The following is a 19,987-nucleotide window of genomic DNA, read 5'->3' on the forward strand; positions in this document are numbered from 1 at the left end:
GTCTACGGAAAGCCAAAAGGATTTCATGGCACTCGCGCGCGCACTAGGTTGTGGTCTCGTGCGCTAAAAAGGTAAAGCGTGCAGGGCATTGGGAAAGACATTTTGTGATAGGTGTTTTTGTGGCACAATAATACAAGCATACATGAGGTTTACAACTATATAAAACATAGCCTAATGTACTGCAAGAAAATGAAAGAACTGAATCGGGGTAGAGATTATTTATGCTATTAATGCTGCTATTTTGATTATATCTACGGGTAGAGACCGGCAAAACAGCACTGTAACCAGCCTATGTGCAAGTAGTGACTCACTTCTACCTTTTCAATGCGACCCTTGTAACGGTTCAATAAACAGGTGGAGATGAGTCATTTTCCGGACAACTGTCCTTGACATTCTCCCCATACTTCCTTTTTAAAATTGGTTCTGTAGTCTTTCCCTCCTACAAGAACAGGTAGAAAGCGATCCGTCCGTGTAAAACTGCCGTGACCCGGATTCGAACCGGGGTTGCTGCGGCCACAACGCAGAGTACTAACCACTATACGATCACGGCGAGCCATCCGTGCGGACGGTGAGACTGTATGACAGTTAATGACTGATATTTCCCCCAGGTTTCTGTCTGACCTCATTATATCTAGATACACAGATTTCTTAACTGAAGCCTGGGTCGCAATAACACTGTTTCCAAGCATCTGCACTACGTATGGACTAATGGTTCCCAATTCTTAGGGGTCTTTGAGGGGTCTTTGAGGGGGTTCCAGTGGGTCCCTAGCAAACTGAAGAAAAGTTTCACTATAGTTATAAGAATATTTCATAGAAATGATCTTAATTAAAGAATGTATAAGAATGAGTGTTCTAATCATAGGTTTCACTACTGTAATCTCCCAAAATATTATAAAATGAGGGGTCTGTGGCCTAATGTGTGTCTATTTGAGGGTCCCTGAAATTTAATCTTCTTATTTTATTGTCTTATTTGAAGGGGAGGTCAGACATTGAACCCCCCTCCTTCCCCAAATTGAAAAAACTTTGAGGATATTTCTCCTTCCGCCATTATTGCAATATGTCAGTTGTTATGACACAGTGATGTCAACATCGGAAGGCGCGCTCACCAGTTACAGCCTATACGTTATCTCACTGACCACATCCACTGTTCACGTGTTGCTTGTAGGCCTATTCACTAGCAAATAATTCCTATGATATGACTCAATAGTGAGTTCATATCTACTTGGTGAAGTTTTTTTAATCTCCATGGTATCACAAGAATATATCTACTGAGACTTACAGTGTGTCTGTGACACTGTTTACTGTTTTTTTCCCTGTGGTATCACTACGGTTCGCCACGGGATTATTCTGATACATTTTGTTCCACGGGGATTACGTGGTTCAGCGCTTTCTTCCTCTTATCTTGACTCCCAGTTGAAATGGATGATGATCCTCAAAAAACTGCCGTGACCCGGATTCGAACCGGGGTTGCTGCGGCCACAACGCAGAGTACTAACCACTATACGATCACGGCTAGCCACCGGGTAGGTGGTCACCTATGGATCCTATACGACATGGCAAGCCCCGTAGTGCCAGACTGAACGATAAGAATGATTTTTAAATACCGTCAAATAAATTAATTCAGGCTCCTCCCCGAGTCTAATGACCCAACTTTAAATAAAGTGACTTCAAATACAGAAAGTCAAACAATATTTGCGATATCAGCGTATTTTCTAGTAGTATTTACCGTAGGAGGCTGAAGTTAATGATTTCAAATAGTATTTGCCACTTGAGAAATGAGGTGAACAGTATTTTCAAGCAGTAACAACCTATTATTAAAACGGAAGTGAACGGTATTTGCTAATAGTAGAATAATATTAATAATAATAGAACAGTATTGTCTGGTAGTATTTACTTCCTTACAGTCGACGTGAACTATTTTCAGTTCAGTTCAGTTCAGTTCAAGTAGGACTCTCTTATCTTTCCCATGTGCCCTGAAAGCAGCATGAAATCCACTCCGTTTCTCCCATCCATGGTTTCGCCTGTCCGATCTTCGCCCGACGTAACCCGAGCGCTTCCGAAAAGTAACTCGTGGTCTCATTTCATTGGCGAGGCTCTTGTCCAATGAGCCGCGGCCATCTGTGCAGGACTGAAGAGTGTTGAATTTCTCGGGTTACATTTCCTCCAGGCTTTATAACCAGATTCCAGCTCTAATCTGTTCACTTTACCTGCACGGCGCCGGACACAAGCTGCCAACATGAGGCTCCCAGTGGCAATTCTCGCAGTTTTTGCATCGATAGCTGTCACTATTGACGCTACCGTCTACTTCAAGGAACAATTTCTGGATGGAGGTGCAGTATAGCCAAATCCACGTTTTCTTATCCTGTGTGTATTCGTGTTGTGAAAGTGTCTGCTAACTACCTTGCATAAACTGCTATCTCTTTCGACCTTTGCTCGTTTAAATTTGTTCTTTTTAAAGAAAATGTTTCTTAAACTATTGCATTAATTTGACCCATAACCATAGCAAAAGGCCACGTATGTCTATTCAGTAGTTGGGTGGGTGAAAAACGAGTAAGGCTGTACAACGTTAAGATACTGTGTTTGAGTGTGAATAGCCTAAATAGCCTCATGAAATCATAAGAGTTTAATTTTCAAAAGGGAGGCTGGCTGAATTTAGTCTACTGCAGAAAGCGAGTCTTTTTGCTATGTGACTATCAAACCATTCAGTAACTTATCAAATAACCGTATCTATACACTTGGCCTTACTTAAAAGCATTAGCTGACGTATCCGCATACAGGCACAGAGATTCTTTCACTTTTGGTTATGTGTTGAACTGTGCGCCAGTCAGACTGAGGGCCGTAAGGTGAAATCCAGTATGACTGGATAGTAGAGCCTCTTCTGTCAAAACTGCTTAATGACCGCCTTCATCGTGCCAAACCAGCCAGCGTAAAACCAGCCTCTTCCGGTCAACATTTTCCAAATAAAACCCTTTTTTTGACGAACGTGCTGCCACGCCTTTTGAATAATACAAAAATACCAAAGTGAAAATAAAGTCCACAAGCAAGGAGGAATCTGTAATACATGAAAAAATTAGTTATTTTACCCTTTAATATCCTTTTCACAGCACCAGTATTTCCCAGTGCTTCTTTTTTTCTTTCTTGTTTTTATGCTTTTATTTTGAAGGCAAACGTCTAATTTCAGGTGTTCTGGCTCTCTCCAGCTGCTTTAATGCAGCTCTTAAGTGTCGTGCAAGTGTATTGCATAAACGGTATAATACATGAATAATGCAGTGTTGTAATGTTGTATTAACTAATTAGGATAATGTAGGCAGTGAGTAAACTAATGAATTGAATTGCTGTGTGTTTTCAGATGGATGGACGAGCCGGTGGGTGGAGTCCAAGCACAAGTCAGACTACGGCCAGTGGAAACTGAGTGCTGGAAAGTTCTACGGGGATGCAGAGGCTGATAAAGGTAACGCTCGCATACTACTCTCGTATCTGTGTTTATTTTTTTTACTGTCTTCACTGGCACTGAGAGAACTGATACAAATAGGTTTGTTTCAACTGGGTGGATTTGCATGTCAAATACTTGTGGATAGTAATGGTAGCTTATCAATGCAAATGTAGGTAAAAGAAGGGCGTGTATGTGTCCCGCCCACGATACCGCCACTCAGAAAAAAATAGATATTGGGTTTTATGTGCTAGGATTTCCCAATACACAATACATTTCAAAGTCCCATTGAGAAGAATGAAAAAAGTAGTTTCCAAGGGCAAGAAACCCGCAATATGTAGGTACCAGCAAAAGCAAAACCACTTGACATAGATAACATGCATCAATACAGCACTCACAAAATGCCAGGAATAGCCTGTAGTGACTCTTACTGACACCTGTCATTCACTCCCATTCATTCTCACCTACACCCAGGTCTCCAGACCAGCCAGGACGCCCGCTTCTACGCCATGTCCGCCCGCTTCGACGCGTTCAGCAACGAGGGGAAGCCCCTGGTCGTCCAGTTCACCGTCAAGCACGAGCAGAAGATCGACTGCGGGGGCGGCTACGTCAAGATCTTCCCCTCTGACCTGGACCAGAGCGCCATGCACGGAGACTCGCAGTATTACATCATGTTTGGTGAGTCGAGTGTGTGTGTTTTGTTGAGCCAGTGGGGGAGGGTTGTGTGTCGGAGGAAGAAAGGACTTGTTGCATTCCCCCCCCCCCCGCTGAGTCTTTTTCACTCCTCACTCATGCTATTCTAGGTGCTTTTTGAAGACGCTTTTTTACTTTCAACTCTTGTCATCATGTAGTTGCGACTGTGCTGTCTTTGTAATGTCATCAAAGACATTAATAAGTGGTGTGACCCATGTCTCCAGGCCCCGACATCTGCGGATACAGCACAAAGAAGGTTCATGTGATCTTCAACTACAAGGGCCAGAACCACCTCATCAAGAAAGACATCAAATGCAAGGTAGTTACTGCGCAAAGCCTCTCAGAGGTCTCGATTTTTGTCTTCTCTGGAAGTCCGTTTGAGACGCTAATTCTTTTGCTCGTTGTCTTTCTCTCTCGATTCCCTCTCTCCCTCTCTCCTCCCTCCAGGACGACGAGCTGACCCACCTGTACACGTTGATCCTGAATCCGGACCAGACGTACGAGGTGAAGATCAACAACGAGAAGGTGGAGTCGGGCAGCATGGAGGAAGACTGGGACATGCTGCCTGCCAAGAAGATCAAGGACCCCGAGGCCAAGAAACCCAGCGACTGGGACGACCGGGCCAAGATCGACGACCCCGCCGACACCAAGCCTGAGGTATTGGACCCACACGCATGCATGGCGTACAGAAAGTTTTCCTCCCCTCAAATGTTTTTAAGTAATAACATACAAGAGCGAGTGCTACGTTGGGGTTACTGGTTGAGAAAGTGAAAGAGTCAGAAAGCGGGCAAAAGAATCTGCGTTCCGAAGTTCCAGAGAGGACAAAATCAAGATCTTCATCAAGCTTAATGCAGTAGCTACCTTGCTTTTGATGTTTTTTCTTGATAAGGTGGTTCTGGTCCTTATAGTTGAAGATCACAACATTTACAATTATTTATTTTTTTTATCTTGTCTCTCCACCCCCGTTGCTAAGCAAAAAGCATCCGAAAGACGATTAGGTTGACACACATTAGTCATTTTTAATTGTTTTGCAGCCCATGTATTAATGGCTTTTTTATCTTTTTTCACTCCAGACAGAGTGCCTTGGTTTTCTTCTTGCATCACTGCTTTTTTTTAATTTATTTTTTTACGAGCAAGTGAGGGATCCAAAGATTTCTAGTTCCAGTTTGTGACTTTACATGTCATTTATGGCTTGGGTTTTCAGCTAAATTATATTTGTAGAGAACATCAACACATGAACATATCTTGGATCCTACTCTCAGACACTTGATGAGCACCGGTGCGCTGGGCTTGAAACTGGTCCCTCTTAAACGTGCTTGGCTGGGCACTGGGCTTTGTTTAAGAGGGTGTAACATCTCTGAAATCTCAGGTAGCCTGAATGGTCTACATCATACGTTACGATCCACCAGTTATGGATCAAATCTAGGCGTCGAGCAGAGTAAAAACATTCATCTAAACCATCTAAAACCAATATAAATCAGCTGCTGGATAGAAAAAATGCAGCGTAGCACGAAAGTCTGCACATTGAAAGTATGTATTGGTGTAAATAAACACATACACCTTGGGAGAAGCATTCAAACTGAATTGTTGCCCACTGGAACTCTAATCTGAATCTATGAAAGTGGTTTCTATTCTGTTCCTGTGGGTAGTCGGGTTCGTCTAAAGGCAAGTCACCTTTACATAACAGCCACAAAAAGTGGCATAGTTGCTATAGTCCACACAGACAGGAAGTGTCAAGTTTCCTCCTCAGCCAGTGTGGGCTCATTGTGTTTGAGAAATTACATAGGTGCTCATTCACCCTGCCCAGAATAGCACTGGATCTTCTGGTTGAAAGACTTGTGGGAGGGAGGGCTTTGCATGCTTGGCTAACCATCCATCCACCCATTAGCCACTTCACCCACATCCCGTTAGTTACCTGTAGGGCTGGATTTCCCAGCCTGGCAAGGTCAAGTTCAATGCTCAAAGCGCCCAGAGAGTCTAAGCAGTAATTGGTGTGAGAATGATCAACTTTGGCTCAGAGCCTTTATGTTTGGATGTTTGAGAATTCCAGTTTCACTTTTATTTCTTGCTCATTTTGTCCTGTCCTGGCCACATTCCTGTTTTATACTGTGCACGGTGTTATACCCGTGTTATTAAGCGAGTAAATGCTAACCCGGATGATGATCTCTGCCAGGACTGGGACAAGCCAGAGACCATCCCCGACCCTGATGCAAAGAAGCCTAGCGACTGGGACGAGGACATGGATGGAGAGTGGGAACCCCCCATGATCACCAACCCAGACTACCAGGTATCTATGGTCTGCAGGGGTGGGAAGGCTCAGGCTTTTTCAGAGTTTAGAGTCTAGGAGCTGTGGCTCTTTTGAACAAAATGATTGAGAGATAATCCATTCTCCCCTATCTGATGAGAGATTTTACTAGACTAGAGGGTGAATAGAAATAACAGAAAGTTCATCTGTTTTGCATTGATTTCTGAAGTCTGGGGTGATTTTCTCACGATGTTACTTGTATCGCGGAACCGGTTCGATAACCGATATCAGTTCAGCACCGGGGCGTCCCTAGTCGTAACCCCAGTCCCGTTCTCTCCCTCAGGGCGAGTGGAAACCCAAACAGATCGACAACCCCGACTACAAAGGAGCCTGGGTCCACCCTGAGATCGACAACCCCGAGTACTCTGCCGACGCCGCTATGTACAAGTTTGACAAGATCGGAGTGTTGGGCCTGGACCTGTGGCAGGTAAAGAGACTAGTAAAGTTCTATCAATGTGCGGTAAAGATCGATGACCCCAGTTCACTTGAAGCCAGATGAGAAGAAACCTTGTACATATCGATCTCATGAGTAAATATTGCTCATGCGTTCCCCCCCTGTCCAGGTGAAGTCTGGCACCATCTTCGACAACTTCCTGATCTCTGACGACGTCCAAGAAGCAGAGGAGTTTGGGAAGAAAACCTGGGGAGTTACTAAGGTAGGAGCGTGTTGAGTGGGATGCTAACACACTGAATACTACATACTAAATGTAGTCTACACTGTATGTTGCGTACATACACAAATGGTACATGACATGACCAGGCCAAACTTTTTGAATGGAAAATTAGTTGCACAACACATAAAATAACAGTAACGAGTACTAGTTATTTTTGGGGACATTTTTGCCCATGTGTTTATCAGCACTGCATTAAACAGCTTTACATTTAATGTGTCATGGCTATCAGTTCCTAATGAAATATTTTTTCCACTTTTAAATAATGCGGTTCAGGATATCCCATCACGATATGATTCTATTGAAAGATAATAAACGATAATATTCACCCAGCCCTACAATCAAGCCAGCTTTTTTGGCTTTTTTTTTTCTATTGTTGTGTCTCGTCCCTCCGTGCTAACGCTGATTATTATGACAAAATGATGACACTGGCCTCAGGTGATTGACATAAGATTTGGGACAAATTCTGATTTGAGCGTTCAAATACAAGTCAGGTGTAGATCACAGGTGGGACACTTCAAGCTGCAGTGAGAAAACAGCCTTAGGGCAGCGTGCTCAGAAATTCTTGACAGTGTAGAATACATCTCACATACACAAAATCAACACACTATGCAGTGGAAACGCATTACATACTCATTTTAAGTCACACTCCACTTGACTTTGAATGATGGAAAGGGCCTACATGATGTTTTTTTGTTTTGAATATATTCTAGGCAGCACACACATTTTAAAGCTACATGTGACTCTCGCTTAACAGCAGCATTGTAGAATGTGACATGAATCAAAAGTGTCTTTAAAGTCAAAATGGCGCCGATCACACGTCTCCTTCACTGTTTACATTCTATTTATATGGAAATGTCCTGAAAAACGACTTCGCAAAACGACTTTCCCCTCCTTTTCCCCCCAACCAGGAGCCCGAGAAGAAGATGAAGGACGAGCAGGAGGAGGTGGAGAGGAAGCTGAGGGAGGAGGAGGAGAAGAGCAAGAAGGACGGCGAGGAGGAGGAGGAGGGCGAGGAGGAGGAGGGGGAGGAGGAGGAGGAGGAAGAAGAGGAGGAGGAGGAGGAGGACGAAGGCGCTCCGACAGAAGAGGACGACGAAGACGTCACGCCGAAGGACGAGTTGTAGAGGGCGGAGAGGAGCCGGTCGGCGGACATGTTGTCAGGAGGACTGCTGTGCATCTCTCCTTCCGAGTTTAAAAAAAAACAAAAACGACAACAACAGAAAAATCAACTGAAAACCCTATGGACTCTGGCCTTCCATACGGCAGCCTTTTATTCAGGTGTAGGGGCGGGGAAGGGGTGGAGGGTGGGGGCAGGTCTGGTTTGCGTTCAATTTTTTTTTTATCGATTCCCTTTTTTTCTTTTTTCTTTTTTTTTCAAGTTAGAGAAGGGTTTACATTTTCTTTTTTTTTCCTTTTTGTGTGTGTGTGTCCACCCCCCCAGAGAGAATTTTATAATTTAATGTGATTTACAGAATGTGGTCAGTCCTGTTGTAAGTGTGCATCATATAGTTGTGCTGCTTTTTTTATTTTTTTTCCAGCTGTTCTGTCTCAATATCCATAATTTCATCTGAACTCCTCCTCCTCACATCTATTTTCCATTTCTCACGTTGCCTGTTTGGGGATTTTTCAGTCAATCGAGGGTCAATTTACATCCGACTCCTTGCACTTTTTATTTTTCCCTGCAAGATTTGGTATGCAGTACTCGTCCCTTTTTTTGTAATTTATCCCATCATAATTTATTCAATCATTCTCATGTCAGTACCCAACGCTCTCTGATTTTGGCATATGTCCTTCTTCCAACTCTGTTTGTGTGAGTGTGTGTGAGTGTGTGTGAGTGTGTTTGTGTGTGAGAGAGACTGTATCAGACAAACTGTGATTCACAATCCTCATTTTTTTTCTTGTTGCTCTAAACAAGCGACTGTCCCCATGGCACACACTGTTTGAGTTTCAGTGAATAAAATGAAGCTTTTCTCTCAATGTTGGAGCTGTGTGTGTGTGTGTGTGTGTGAGAGAGAGGGTGTAGGGGTGATATGATGATGATGATGATGATCTTAATTTATTTAGCACTTTTCTAAAAGTTTACAAAGTGCATTACAGGAAGGCATAAAAACAAGAAAAGTAACAAGAGAACTAAATATCTAGGACTTTTCAATGCAATATGGTTTTAATAGGATAAAAACTTGGTAAGAGCATCATGAGTTTGATTTCTATAATCAGTTTCAACTTCAATAAATTCAATCATTCCATACAAATTCAGAAAACCATTTAAATTCAGTCATCTGCTGGAACAAATCTCATCTAAGTCATTTACACAAACACAAGTCTCTTCATGCATCAAGTCAAATCTCTACAACACAACATTAAACGTGAGCAGGATCGAAAGCAATTACATAAAGGCAAGTCTATAAAGTGATGATAGATTTTTGGGTGATGGCCAAAACAAACGAAAAGCATACACACTTATTTTCATAGTGCAACAACTATTCATATATTCTAAATTCATGTCACAAGTCAAAGTGAGGTCTTGGGTCTATGGAATACAACCAAAGTTAACCGATCAAGTAGATTCTCCATTTGTCATCCTAAGTTGAATCATATCCACATGCCTAAAATCTGTTCATGTGATATTAGTGTCAAAATGAGACAAAAGACATGTTTATGGAAAAAATATGCCCATTGAAAGTATTAATGTATTAATTCCCATACAATAAATTAATGGCCGGTATATAACGTAAGGTTGGTTGACAGGTAAGCTGTAAAACAAACCATATGGAATAATTAATTATAGCAGGATGTGATATAGGATGATGCAGATATTACGCAGATACAGGAAGAAGATATGCTGCCTTCAACTGCTTTGAAAGATCACGAAATTTCGGCTTGAACGCGCCGGTTTTCACTTTCAGCAATTTTCAGCTGTCTTCCAGTGCTCCTTGTATACTCCTACTTCTGAATTTGAAAGTCGCGCATGCATCTTGTTTGTGCATTCAAATACTTTTGTTCAGACATAATAGTGAAGTAACAAAAGCAGGCATTTCTTGGTGGCTACTGTTTTATTTTAGAAATCAAGTGTAGCACACAGCTACAGTGGTACAGTTATAGTGGTAGAAAAGTCCCATCTTTTAGAGTCAAAATAATTGTTAGATGAAGTAATTAACTGCTCCTAAAAATGACAAAAATACTTTCCATATTCGAATAAAGTTGCACTGCCCCAAAGCAAAATGTAGTTAAACTACTAGTTTAATTACATGTCGTGAAACTACTCCCCAACGCCGTTTCTTGGCTCATTTATGCGCTCTACTGGTAGTTCTAATATTTCCGACAGTGCTTGAAGGCAGCAGTGTGTTGGTCTGCTCTGTCTCCAGCAGTAGATGGCGCGGGAGCTCAGATCCACAGTACAGGGAGACAGCTGAGTCACACACATACATATAGACAGATAGATACCCTACTGGGGGAAATACAGCAGTTACAGACTAGAAATTACTGTGAACGAGCCGGTTTTCGGTCCTGACAGTCACTGACAACGCTTCGAAAAATGCTGACGATAACACTGAAGACCCTCCAACAGCAGACGTTTAAAATAGAAATAGACCCAGAATTGACGGTGAGTAGAAGTTAACGGGGCTGAAGTAAACACGGTCAGGCCGGGAGGACTGGCTTATTACAGGGAATGTTGCCGCTAAGACAGGGTATCGTTAATTAAGGGATATCTTAACTCTATAGTTGTTTTTAACAAGAACAACAATGTGACAAATTTGCGCCGACATGAAATAGCGGTTTTGTGGCTCTTGGTACCACTGACTCTGCGTTAAGTAAGCTAGAGTTAGCTAGGATAACACCAGAATTTGGCGATTTTGCCTTCAAAATAAAAGCGCAAAATGGTCACTGTTGTAAAAAAATAACCATTGAGGAGTATCTGTTACAGCGTATACGCTGTGAAAAGGAGATTTTGGTGAAGCATATTATGTTTTCACAAAGCCCCCTTTCTAATACATACTTTATATTCACCTTGCTCTTGCTAATTTGTATTTCTGATGTTGCAATGTATGATCGTCGTGTGTTTTATTTTGAAGGTAGCGACCGGAGGTGGCATGTTTTATTTCGTCTGACTTGACACTTTTGACTTCTTACACACTGTCTCACCATGAATGACGATGCAATATTTTAAACCCCTGTCCGTTCAATTAGTAATGGGGAGACTCACTTGTAAACCTCTGCTAGAGAAGAGGAGGGGGCCTTCTGGACTTTTCTTACCATATAAGGAAGTGCTTTACATTAGGCTTATTGTGCTGAAATTGTTTTCTGTGAAGTGCATTATCATTGCTATTGCAGTGACATAAATTCACAGTATACAACATCATAAGTTGCATCAAACTGCTGTAGGTTATATGAGGATATGATCTTTAAAGAAAAACAGAAAATGAGTACAGTTGTTTTTTATAATGGTGACTGTTTCCCTTATAAACACCAACTGGAGGTCATACTTTATACACAGTTTTATTTACCACTACATCCCTGCACAAGACAAAATTAGAGCAATCACTATTACGTCAATTGAAATTTTAGTAATACCATTGTAGCACTTTAATAATAGTCTAGTATGCCTCCCTTTATTGTTTGTTCTATGTTGTCTATTCCACACCAAATATGAAAACAGTTTTTATGAATACATTTGAGTCATGTGGTGACATTGAATCCATTCATAATCCAGACAGTAATAAGGCTGATTCATCTGTTGATGTTTGTCAGGTGAAAGCCCTGAAGGAGAAAATAGAGGAGGAGAGAGGCAAAGATACGTTTCCAGCCGCGGGGCAAAAACTCATCTATGCAGGTGAGACACAGTGGCTTTGACAGAGGTACAGAAATAAGAAGGACTGCGATATTTTATTCAAGTTACAGCACTTTCACTCGAGTGGCAGCGAGAATACTCATCTGGGAAATGAATCAAGTCAAAGAGTAGCTCATCAGAAATATACTGAAGAACTTGTAATGTGAATACTAGGTTATTATTAGTCCAAGGTTTGGGGATGGTTTGTTTTTAGATGGTATGACCCCTCAACACCTCACAGGAATATTTGTTACATGTATTATCAAGGTGCTGTGGCTCTGACCCTTGACCTCTTTGCTATTGCTTGCTTGTTATGTTGGAGAAATTAGAGTTGAAGCTTATTCTACTGTTGTGTTAAATTGAAATTGCTCTTGATAAGAGTGTCAGCTAAATTCCTTGTATATTGTAAATGTAAAGTTTGTATCAATTGCAAGAGGCAAATTTCAGAATGACTGTAAAAGACTCATTGTACCAGTTTTATAACCAAAAATTAAACCAACACAACTAAAAGTAGGTATATAAAAATATTCAGAGGTAAAAGTACAGATTTCTAAAAGTACTAGTAATAATAGTAGTAGTAATGCTGCAAAACGCCACTTAGTGTAATTCACTCTGTACCTCTGATGTGTTGTAACATTTTACTGTCCTGCCTATTTTGTTTCTCTCCAATATTTTGGTTTACTTTACCACCATGTCTAAAAATGAGGTCAAAAATCTGCTCTCACTTGCTGTTTCTGTTTTGATGCACCAGGCAAAATCTTGAATGATGACACCGCTCTGGGAGAGTACAAAATTGATGAGAAAAACTTTGTAGTGGTCATGGTTACAAAGGTAGGTGTCTCTTCACGTTGTTGTTGTTTCATTTAAATCAGATGACGACAACGCTGACTTCATGACTACTATGCAAATCGTGTTTGATGTGTCTGTTTGAGCATGCTTTTCTGACCGTCTGTCCACCAAGATAGGCTTGAAGTAGAGCTATGAGGCAAAACCACAGAACAGAAACGAAACCATGACCTTGACTGAGAGGGACTTAGGCATGGACAGAAACGTGGGAGGTTGCCATCCCCTGACTGCTTTGCTGTAATGGAGGTTTTGCAGTTGCGTCACAAATCTCCTAGCAACCGTGTCTGGTGCCATCATGGAGGTCCGGTGGAGAGTTGGCTGTGCACAAATTATGGTTAAATATATAACTACCAGGATAGAAAAAGACAGATTTCTGAAAATGCTAGCATGGGTGTAGGTCCATTCATTATCATTATAAGCACCAATGAATGGAGTACAAGTATGTGGACCAGATACTATGGTTAGCTAGCTAACAAACTGACATCTAAACACAAAATGAATCATCTGTATCAGTGATGAAATGATCAGATGCAGCAGTGACAAAATGATCACTTTCCAATCAAAAACCTTGCAAAAATAGACCATGTCTCAATCAGCTGTTCATAGCCATTGTTGGCCCAAGCACCTCCACTATAGCCACCAGAGGGCGCATTACATCACCTGAAAGGCCTCTATTGTCATTGTTGTCACCTGCAGCAAAATTCCTATTTTTGCACTTCTGTCTTTACAGCCTAAACCAGCCACTCCTCCACAAGCAGTCCCCCAGCCGACCCCCCAGCCCGCCCCGGCTCCCGTCCCGTCTTCAGCCCCGGCCTCAGCGCCGGCCCCTGCCCCGGCCCCCGTCCCCGCCTCCACACAAGTGCCCTCCACACCCACACATACAGTGCCTGCGCCCACACCCGCCCCGGCCCCCGACGCCACACAGTCAGTGCCTCCCTCTGAAGCCCCGGCCCCGGAAAATGTCCCGTCGGTTTCTCTGGAGGCAAACGCGCCTCCGGACACGAACGCAGCCCCCGGCTCGGCTCCGGCGTCGACCGCGACCCCGGCTCCGGTCCCGGAAGCCGTTCAGGCCGTCCCGGCCTCTACCCCAGCGGACCGCCCCGCCCCTGCTGCCCAGCCAGAGGAGAAGCCCAGGGAAGAGCACCAGGATCAACCCTCTGCCACCCCACCGGTCCACGCCTCTGCTTCCAGGTAAGGGGAAATGACACTGGCTATATTTCCATGCAGTTCCCTTCTTAACCCGGTTACTCAGTAGCCTGGTTTTGGGTCGATGCGTGTAAACATCATAACTGGGTTACAGTAACCTGGTAACCTCATAGTCTGATTCTGAGAAACCCGGTTAAGACGCCTGGCTTACTCCCATATTAAACATGGCATGGAAACATCTTACTGCTTTCACTTTTGATTTTCACCCTCTGTCAAACTCAGACTCCCACAGCATCATGGGTACACTTTGATGTCAACAAAAACACATGGCAGTGAGCTGTACATACTAATTAGGGTCATCATTTCTTTCCCCTGTAATGGAAGCAAACGGTGATTGCTCAGTCATGTAAACAGCTTTTTGTCGGTCTTTTTATTCATCTTTTTTCTTTTTTTTGTTTCTCTCAAAGCCTTGTGGACGAACTGGGTCTCCTTGAGGAAGCAGCGTCGATACTGGGTAATAAATCTGGAACGCTCCCTTCTTTTGTCATGAGTGAAGAAATACTAGTCCAGCCTACTGATTATACTGTGCTTTTTCTCTTTTTTTTGCAACTCATCTCCCTCTCCCCATCCACCTTCCGTCGTCCCTTCTATTCATATCGTCCATATTTTTCTCTTCCCACTCCTTCCTTCCTTCCTTCCTGTGTTCCTTCTCTCTCTCTCTCTCTCTCTCTCTCTGTCGTGCTGCCCACCTCTTGTTCTCGTCCTCCTGCGTGTTCCCTCCCCTGCCGTCTGCCTCGGCCCTCCCTCCCATCTGTTTCCCGTGCCTTCTCCTCCTCAGTGACGGGGCAGGCATATGAGAACCTGGTGTCAGAGATCATGTCTATGGGTTACGAGCGGGAGCAGGTAATCGCCGCGCTGAGGGCCAGTTACAACAACCCAGACCGAGCGGTGGAGTATCTGCTCATGGTGAGTCTGCGCCACAGGTTGACCCATATGGATGTTTGAAGGCAGATACTGATACTGATTACTGGTATTTGGATTGAATCTACTGCTACTACGTACTACCAGTGGTGGAAGAAGTACTCTGATCCTTTACTTAAGTAAAAGTACCAATACAGCAATGTAAAAATACTCCATTACAAGTAAAAGTCCTGCATGAAAAATCCTACTTAAGTAAAAGTACATAAGTATTAGCAGCAAAATGTAGTTAAAGTATTAAAGTAAAAGTAGTGGTTTGGTCCCTCTGACTGATATTTTATTATATATGACATCATTAGATTATTAATACTGAAGCATCAGTGTGTAAGCAGCATGTTACTGTTGTAGCTGCTGGAGGTGGAGCTAGTTTGAACTACTTTATATACAGTTTATACAGATGATTAATGGGAGAGGACAGAAGAAAAAACAAAGTTCTGATACACAAATCTGTTTTCAGTTTTTGGACTTTTTCTCTAATCTTTGATTTTTGCTGAAATATTGGATCATGTGAACATTTATTGAAATGAAACCATGTGAGGTTTAGAGGGAAAAGAAAAATCACTATTTGGTGGAGCTGTTAACAACTCATAGACATCTGAAATGTGACCCGACTACACACTGCTCTTTGTAAGACGTCAAAAGCCAAACAGGTTAGAAACCACTGGTTTCATCTTTAACAATGTGTTGTATTTTAAAAGCTTGTTATATTATCCATTGTGTCAAATCTCCATCTGAAAAGTAACTAAAGCTGTCAAATAAATGTAGAGGAGTAGAAAGTACAATATTTCCCTCTGAAATGTAGTGGAGTGGAAGTATAAAGTAGCATCAAATGGAAATACTAAGTAAAGTACAGGTATCTCAAAAAAGTACAGTACTTGAGTAAATGTACTTAGTTACTTTCCACCACTGCGTACTACTAATAATCATATCCATGCCTACTTGTGTGGAATCGAAAATCAAACTGTTACCCTTCCCACAGACAACCAATGCAGTATTGATCACTTCTACAATAAATATATAATCAAACAAACTCCATATCCATCCTATCAGAGGTGGATGACACTGGCGGGCCGATATCTGATTTGCAATATGCAGAGTCAGCACCTCATTCTGAGATTAATTCAAGCACCACAGAAATATTTCCTGTTTCCCTCAAGCAACACACCAGATACAAACTCAGTCAATATGAGTTAAATGGGTAACAGGTGCATGTTTTCTGTTCTTCTTAATATCCACTGCAGGTGTTCTTTGTTACAGTGCCTCTCAGTGTGTGACTCTGTAGTGAATAGCTTGTGTGTTGCAGGGGATTCCAGCAGAGCCCACCGATCTGCCGCCTGAGGAGCTGATCAGACAGAGCGTTCCATCCAACCCCCCCGCTCCCGCCCCCGCCCCCGCCCCCGCCCCTGCCCCTGCCCCAGCCCCCGCCCCCGCCACCCCCACCCCCACCCCAGCTCCCGCCCCAGCTACGCACCGACCACAGCAGACCCCAGCAGCCTCCAACAGTAAGAACTCACACACATACACACACACACACAGAGTTGTGACTTTTGTGTGAGGAAGAGATTCTATCGTGATTTGACTTGCCTGCCTGCTTGAGATGTTGTGTGTGATGGACAGACAGATGAATGAATGAACGAACAAGCAAACAAACAAACAGAGATAGTATGTGTGACAGTGTCAAACAACATACTGAATGTATGAATGAATGTAGCGCCCCCTTTGGTCCAGTCAGTGTTATTTTTATACTGGAACAGAGTGGTCAGATGCATCATTCCCCCAAATTTCTTCAAAATCCTGAGAGAGTCTGTGATATAATATGTAACTAACAAATGATCCATAGTCCCCTCCCCAATTCATTATGGGGGGCAGTCATAATGGCATTCACATCACATATAAAACCAAATAGAGTAACCCTGGATATTTCTCCCCCTTCCCCAGCAGGGCCAGTGCCTGCCAGCCAGCCTCCCTCTGCCGGTGGAGGTTTGGTTTCCAGCGGGAACCCTCTGGAGTTCCTGAGGAACCAGCCTCAGTTCCAGCAGATGAGACAGATCATCCAGCAGAACCCGGCTCTCCTACCAGCCCTGCTGCAGCAGCTGGGCCGGGACAACCCACAGCTACTGCAGGTGCCTGATGATGGTCCCATGGCTTTCATTTAGTTTTTATTTCTTCCACTTGACCTTATTAACACAGCGGCCATTTTGAACCCTCAGGGTGGCAAACTCTAGCTGAAGAGCAAGTCCAGTCAGATGCTGTTGTGAACCAAGATGCGTCACACTGATTCACACTGAAAAACATATTAGAAACAAATGGATCTCTAGAATCCAGAGGGATATCAGTTCACATTTTAGGTTCACATTTGGTTCATTATCTGTAGCTACCAGAGTCTAGCCTAGGTAACTAACTAGTAGCTAACTAGTAAACTAGCTAACTAATTTCCCTAAATTCAAGCTGTTGTTGTGGTTGTTGTTCCTGAGATTGCTGCTAATTTGATAACTGCTAGGTCTATCTGAAGTCCTCACTTACATGTTGAAGTAATACCAGTTTTATATCGGTTTGCCAATATTCTGGGTAGAGTTTCCCACCCTGAGTGTTCAAAATGGCCATCATGTGAATAAGGGCAACCCACATAGCCACCCCATATCAGCTGTTCTCTACCGAGCTTAGGACCTCCTCATTTGGGTTACTGTCGTATTTATATTGATGATATTTATTATTTATTATGCAGCAAATCACGCAGCACCAGGAGCGCTTTGTCCAGATGCTGAACGAACCACGTCCCGGGGACACGGGAGGGGAGGGGGCCGAGGCCCAGGGGTCACCACACACCAACTACATCCAGGTCACCCCGCAGGAGAAGGAGGCCATTGAGAGGGTAGGTACATTACTACCATTGACATTACAGAGCAGCGATTATTAGGGATTGTTTATAGTTCAGATCATAGAAGAGTTATTTCCAGCTGAGCAATGATTGACTTAAAGGCATTTCAGTGCCATTATCTCATGACAATCCACTAAACCTTGCAAAACCTCATCCTTAATCATCAAACATAACATACACTATGTTGAGTTATAGCAGACTCCATGCTAACACTTTAGTGTACACTTGACTGATTTTTGGACTGGTGTTCCACCACTGCTCTTTTTTTTCCTTTGCTTCACACCTAGTTTTACTCTGATTTTGTCCCATTTTTTACATTTAGGTTAGCCAAATGCTGGTATATTAATATATACCAGCATTAGTATATTGATTCCTGGTTTAATAAAGGCACACATTTGAAGCATCTAAGTATAAGAATGATTTAATCAATGATCTGCAGAGGAGCGCTGCAGTTTCAACAGACAAAAGCATCCGCTGAAAGGTAAGCTAATCTCAACAATGTGATGAATGAGCATCCGATTCATAGCAAGATAGAAGGAGCAGTGTGCGTACGCTGACGCTGTTCGACTCAGGACAGGATATCTCAGGGACAGGTACATTGTGACGTGAGTGAGCATATTACTGTCCTGAGGCCATCGGTTAGATTATTGAACAGAAGATTGCTAATACAGACATACATAACGCCCTAGTAGATTTGGCAGTTTCATAGTTTCATGTGCTTGCCCCTCCGTAAGCCCCGGTCAGGATGTATGACACAAAGAGAGGACCTACTGTTCTGCCTCAACAACTTGTTACTGTTTTAGAAAAATGGCAGATGAGGAGCTGAGAGTTTGTCTCTAACCTGAACCTGTGTGTGCTGTGTGTGTTGTGTGTTCCAGTTAAAAGCGCTGGGCTTCCCCGAAGGCCTGGTCATCCAGGCCTACTTCGCCTGCGAGAAGAACGAGAACCTCGCCGCGAACTTCCTGCTGCAGCAGACGTGGGACGACGAGTGAACGCCCGCCCGCCCCTGCTCACGCGCCGCAGCCGCCGCCCGCAAAGAGGGGGCCACAGAATGTATGACAGTGCTACACAAGGTCCGTTGAGAAAGAGGGGAGACGAGAGAGGGAGAGGGAGAGGAGATGCATTTGTTTTTTCACGACGCGGGCAAAACCGATGACGACGATGGCGACGATGATGACACGCTGTGCTGCCTACTCTCCATTCTGCTGTGACGATCATCCTAGGAGCTCACCGCCGCGCCTCACTGCTGCTATCTCATTGCCGCCGCTTCTGCCGAGCGATCACACTAAGAGGAGTAAACGCCAGGAGTTTCTTTTGCTTACCTGAAGAAGAAAAAAAAAAAAAAGGCAACATTTTGCATCGCCTTCCAAATCCAACAAGGTTTTTCCCCCGCACATTAAGCCCTTACGTTGCCTGAAAGAACATTTTGACATCTATATACATGTATTTAAGCGTCCCCATATCTGTGTTCAAATTTCCCTCTGGCAACTACTACCTAAAACACTACAAAAGTACGGAAAAACCCTGAGGTCACATTTTCACATTTTCTGCATGACCATACAAATTACAAAAACCACCTTATGCACACTTTACATGTTGGATTTACCTGAAAATCTGATGCAAACTGTTGACTAATTGTTTAATGAGAGCTCGCATTGCTTTATATTAAAGTTCAGGTCTGACCATGTCATTATTATTATTTTCTTTGACTTCTGTTGTCCTTGGAAAGACGATGTCCCAAACCTAGAAGATACCACAGACCCAATGAGACTAGATAGCAGACTACATGCCTGGTTCCAGCAGTGTTTTGACTTTTCATTCAGCATACAGGTGCGGTTGTGGGGTTGCACACATTCAGTCGATAACAGAATAAATTGTCTGTGTTTAATTTTTCAGTTTTTTCGCTTCAAGGATGGACTGAATGCATGAAACCACATATGCCCAAATCTGTTTGCTGTAAATGAATGGTCAAAATACCACAGGACTTTGCACTCTGATAGAAAATATGAATAATATAACATTGACCTTGCCACTATTCCTCTGAACTAGTTGTATACCATGATCACGCCTGAGGCTAGATAATATGATAAATGTTATGGTTTAGTATTTTGCTGGAGAAGTGGGCACACCCAAATGCAGTGAGTTTGAATTGTCATTATGGTCTTGCACTTTGGAGTTTTCTTTTGTTTGTTTTGGTGTTTCGCAGATG

General features: G+C 43.1%; 2 protein-coding genes and 2 non-coding genes across 4 annotated transcripts; 2 read left to right on the top strand and 2 right to left on the bottom strand.

Annotated features, from left to right (window-relative positions):
• Window positions 1-478: 478 nt before the first annotated feature.
• Window positions 479-550, bottom strand: trnah-gug (transfer RNA histidin (anticodon GUG)). Its single transcript has one exon. It is a non-coding gene; the product is annotated as a tRNA-His (tRNA).
• An 891-nt stretch (window positions 551-1,441) lies between these two features.
• Window positions 1,442-1,513, bottom strand: trnah-gug (transfer RNA histidin (anticodon GUG)). Its single transcript has one exon. It is a non-coding gene; the product is annotated as a tRNA-His (tRNA).
• Window positions 1,514-2,149: 636 nt separating this feature from the next.
• Window positions 2,150-9,079, top strand: calr3a (calreticulin 3a). Its single transcript, XM_071519039.1, has 9 exons — window positions 2,150-2,330; window positions 3,350-3,451; window positions 3,905-4,108; window positions 4,348-4,442; window positions 4,571-4,780; window positions 6,297-6,410; window positions 6,712-6,855; window positions 6,992-7,084; window positions 8,011-9,079. Exons 1-9 carry the CDS (start codon window positions 2,237-2,239, stop codon window positions 8,224-8,226), a joined length of 1,272 nt encoding a protein of 423 aa, XP_071375140.1. The 5' UTR covers window positions 2,150-2,236; the 3' UTR covers window positions 8,227-9,079.
• Window positions 9,080-10,551: 1,472 nt separating this feature from the next.
• On the top strand, window positions 10,552-18,792 carry rad23ab (RAD23 homolog A, nucleotide excision repair protein b). Its single transcript, XM_071519043.1, has 10 exons — window positions 10,552-10,706; window positions 11,852-11,933; window positions 12,682-12,761; window positions 13,507-13,967; window positions 14,390-14,436; window positions 14,761-14,888; window positions 16,204-16,402; window positions 16,842-17,023; window positions 17,626-17,772; window positions 18,657-18,792. The coding sequence occupies exons 1-10, from the start codon at window positions 10,638-10,640 to the stop codon at window positions 18,768-18,770; spliced, it is 1,509 nt and encodes a 502-aa protein (XP_071375144.1). The 5' UTR covers window positions 10,552-10,637; the 3' UTR covers window positions 18,771-18,792.
• Window positions 18,793-19,987: the final 1,195 nt, after the last annotated feature.

Source organism: Centroberyx affinis, unplaced genomic scaffold (assembly GCF_046629955.1).
Source record: "Centroberyx affinis isolate AG114_WGS23_722 - 3 ecotype Tasmania unplaced genomic scaffold, CSIRO-AGI_Caff_v1 ptg000652l_1, whole genome shotgun sequence".
Taxonomy (NCBI): domain Eukaryota; kingdom Metazoa; phylum Chordata; class Actinopteri; order Beryciformes; family Berycidae; genus Centroberyx; species Centroberyx affinis.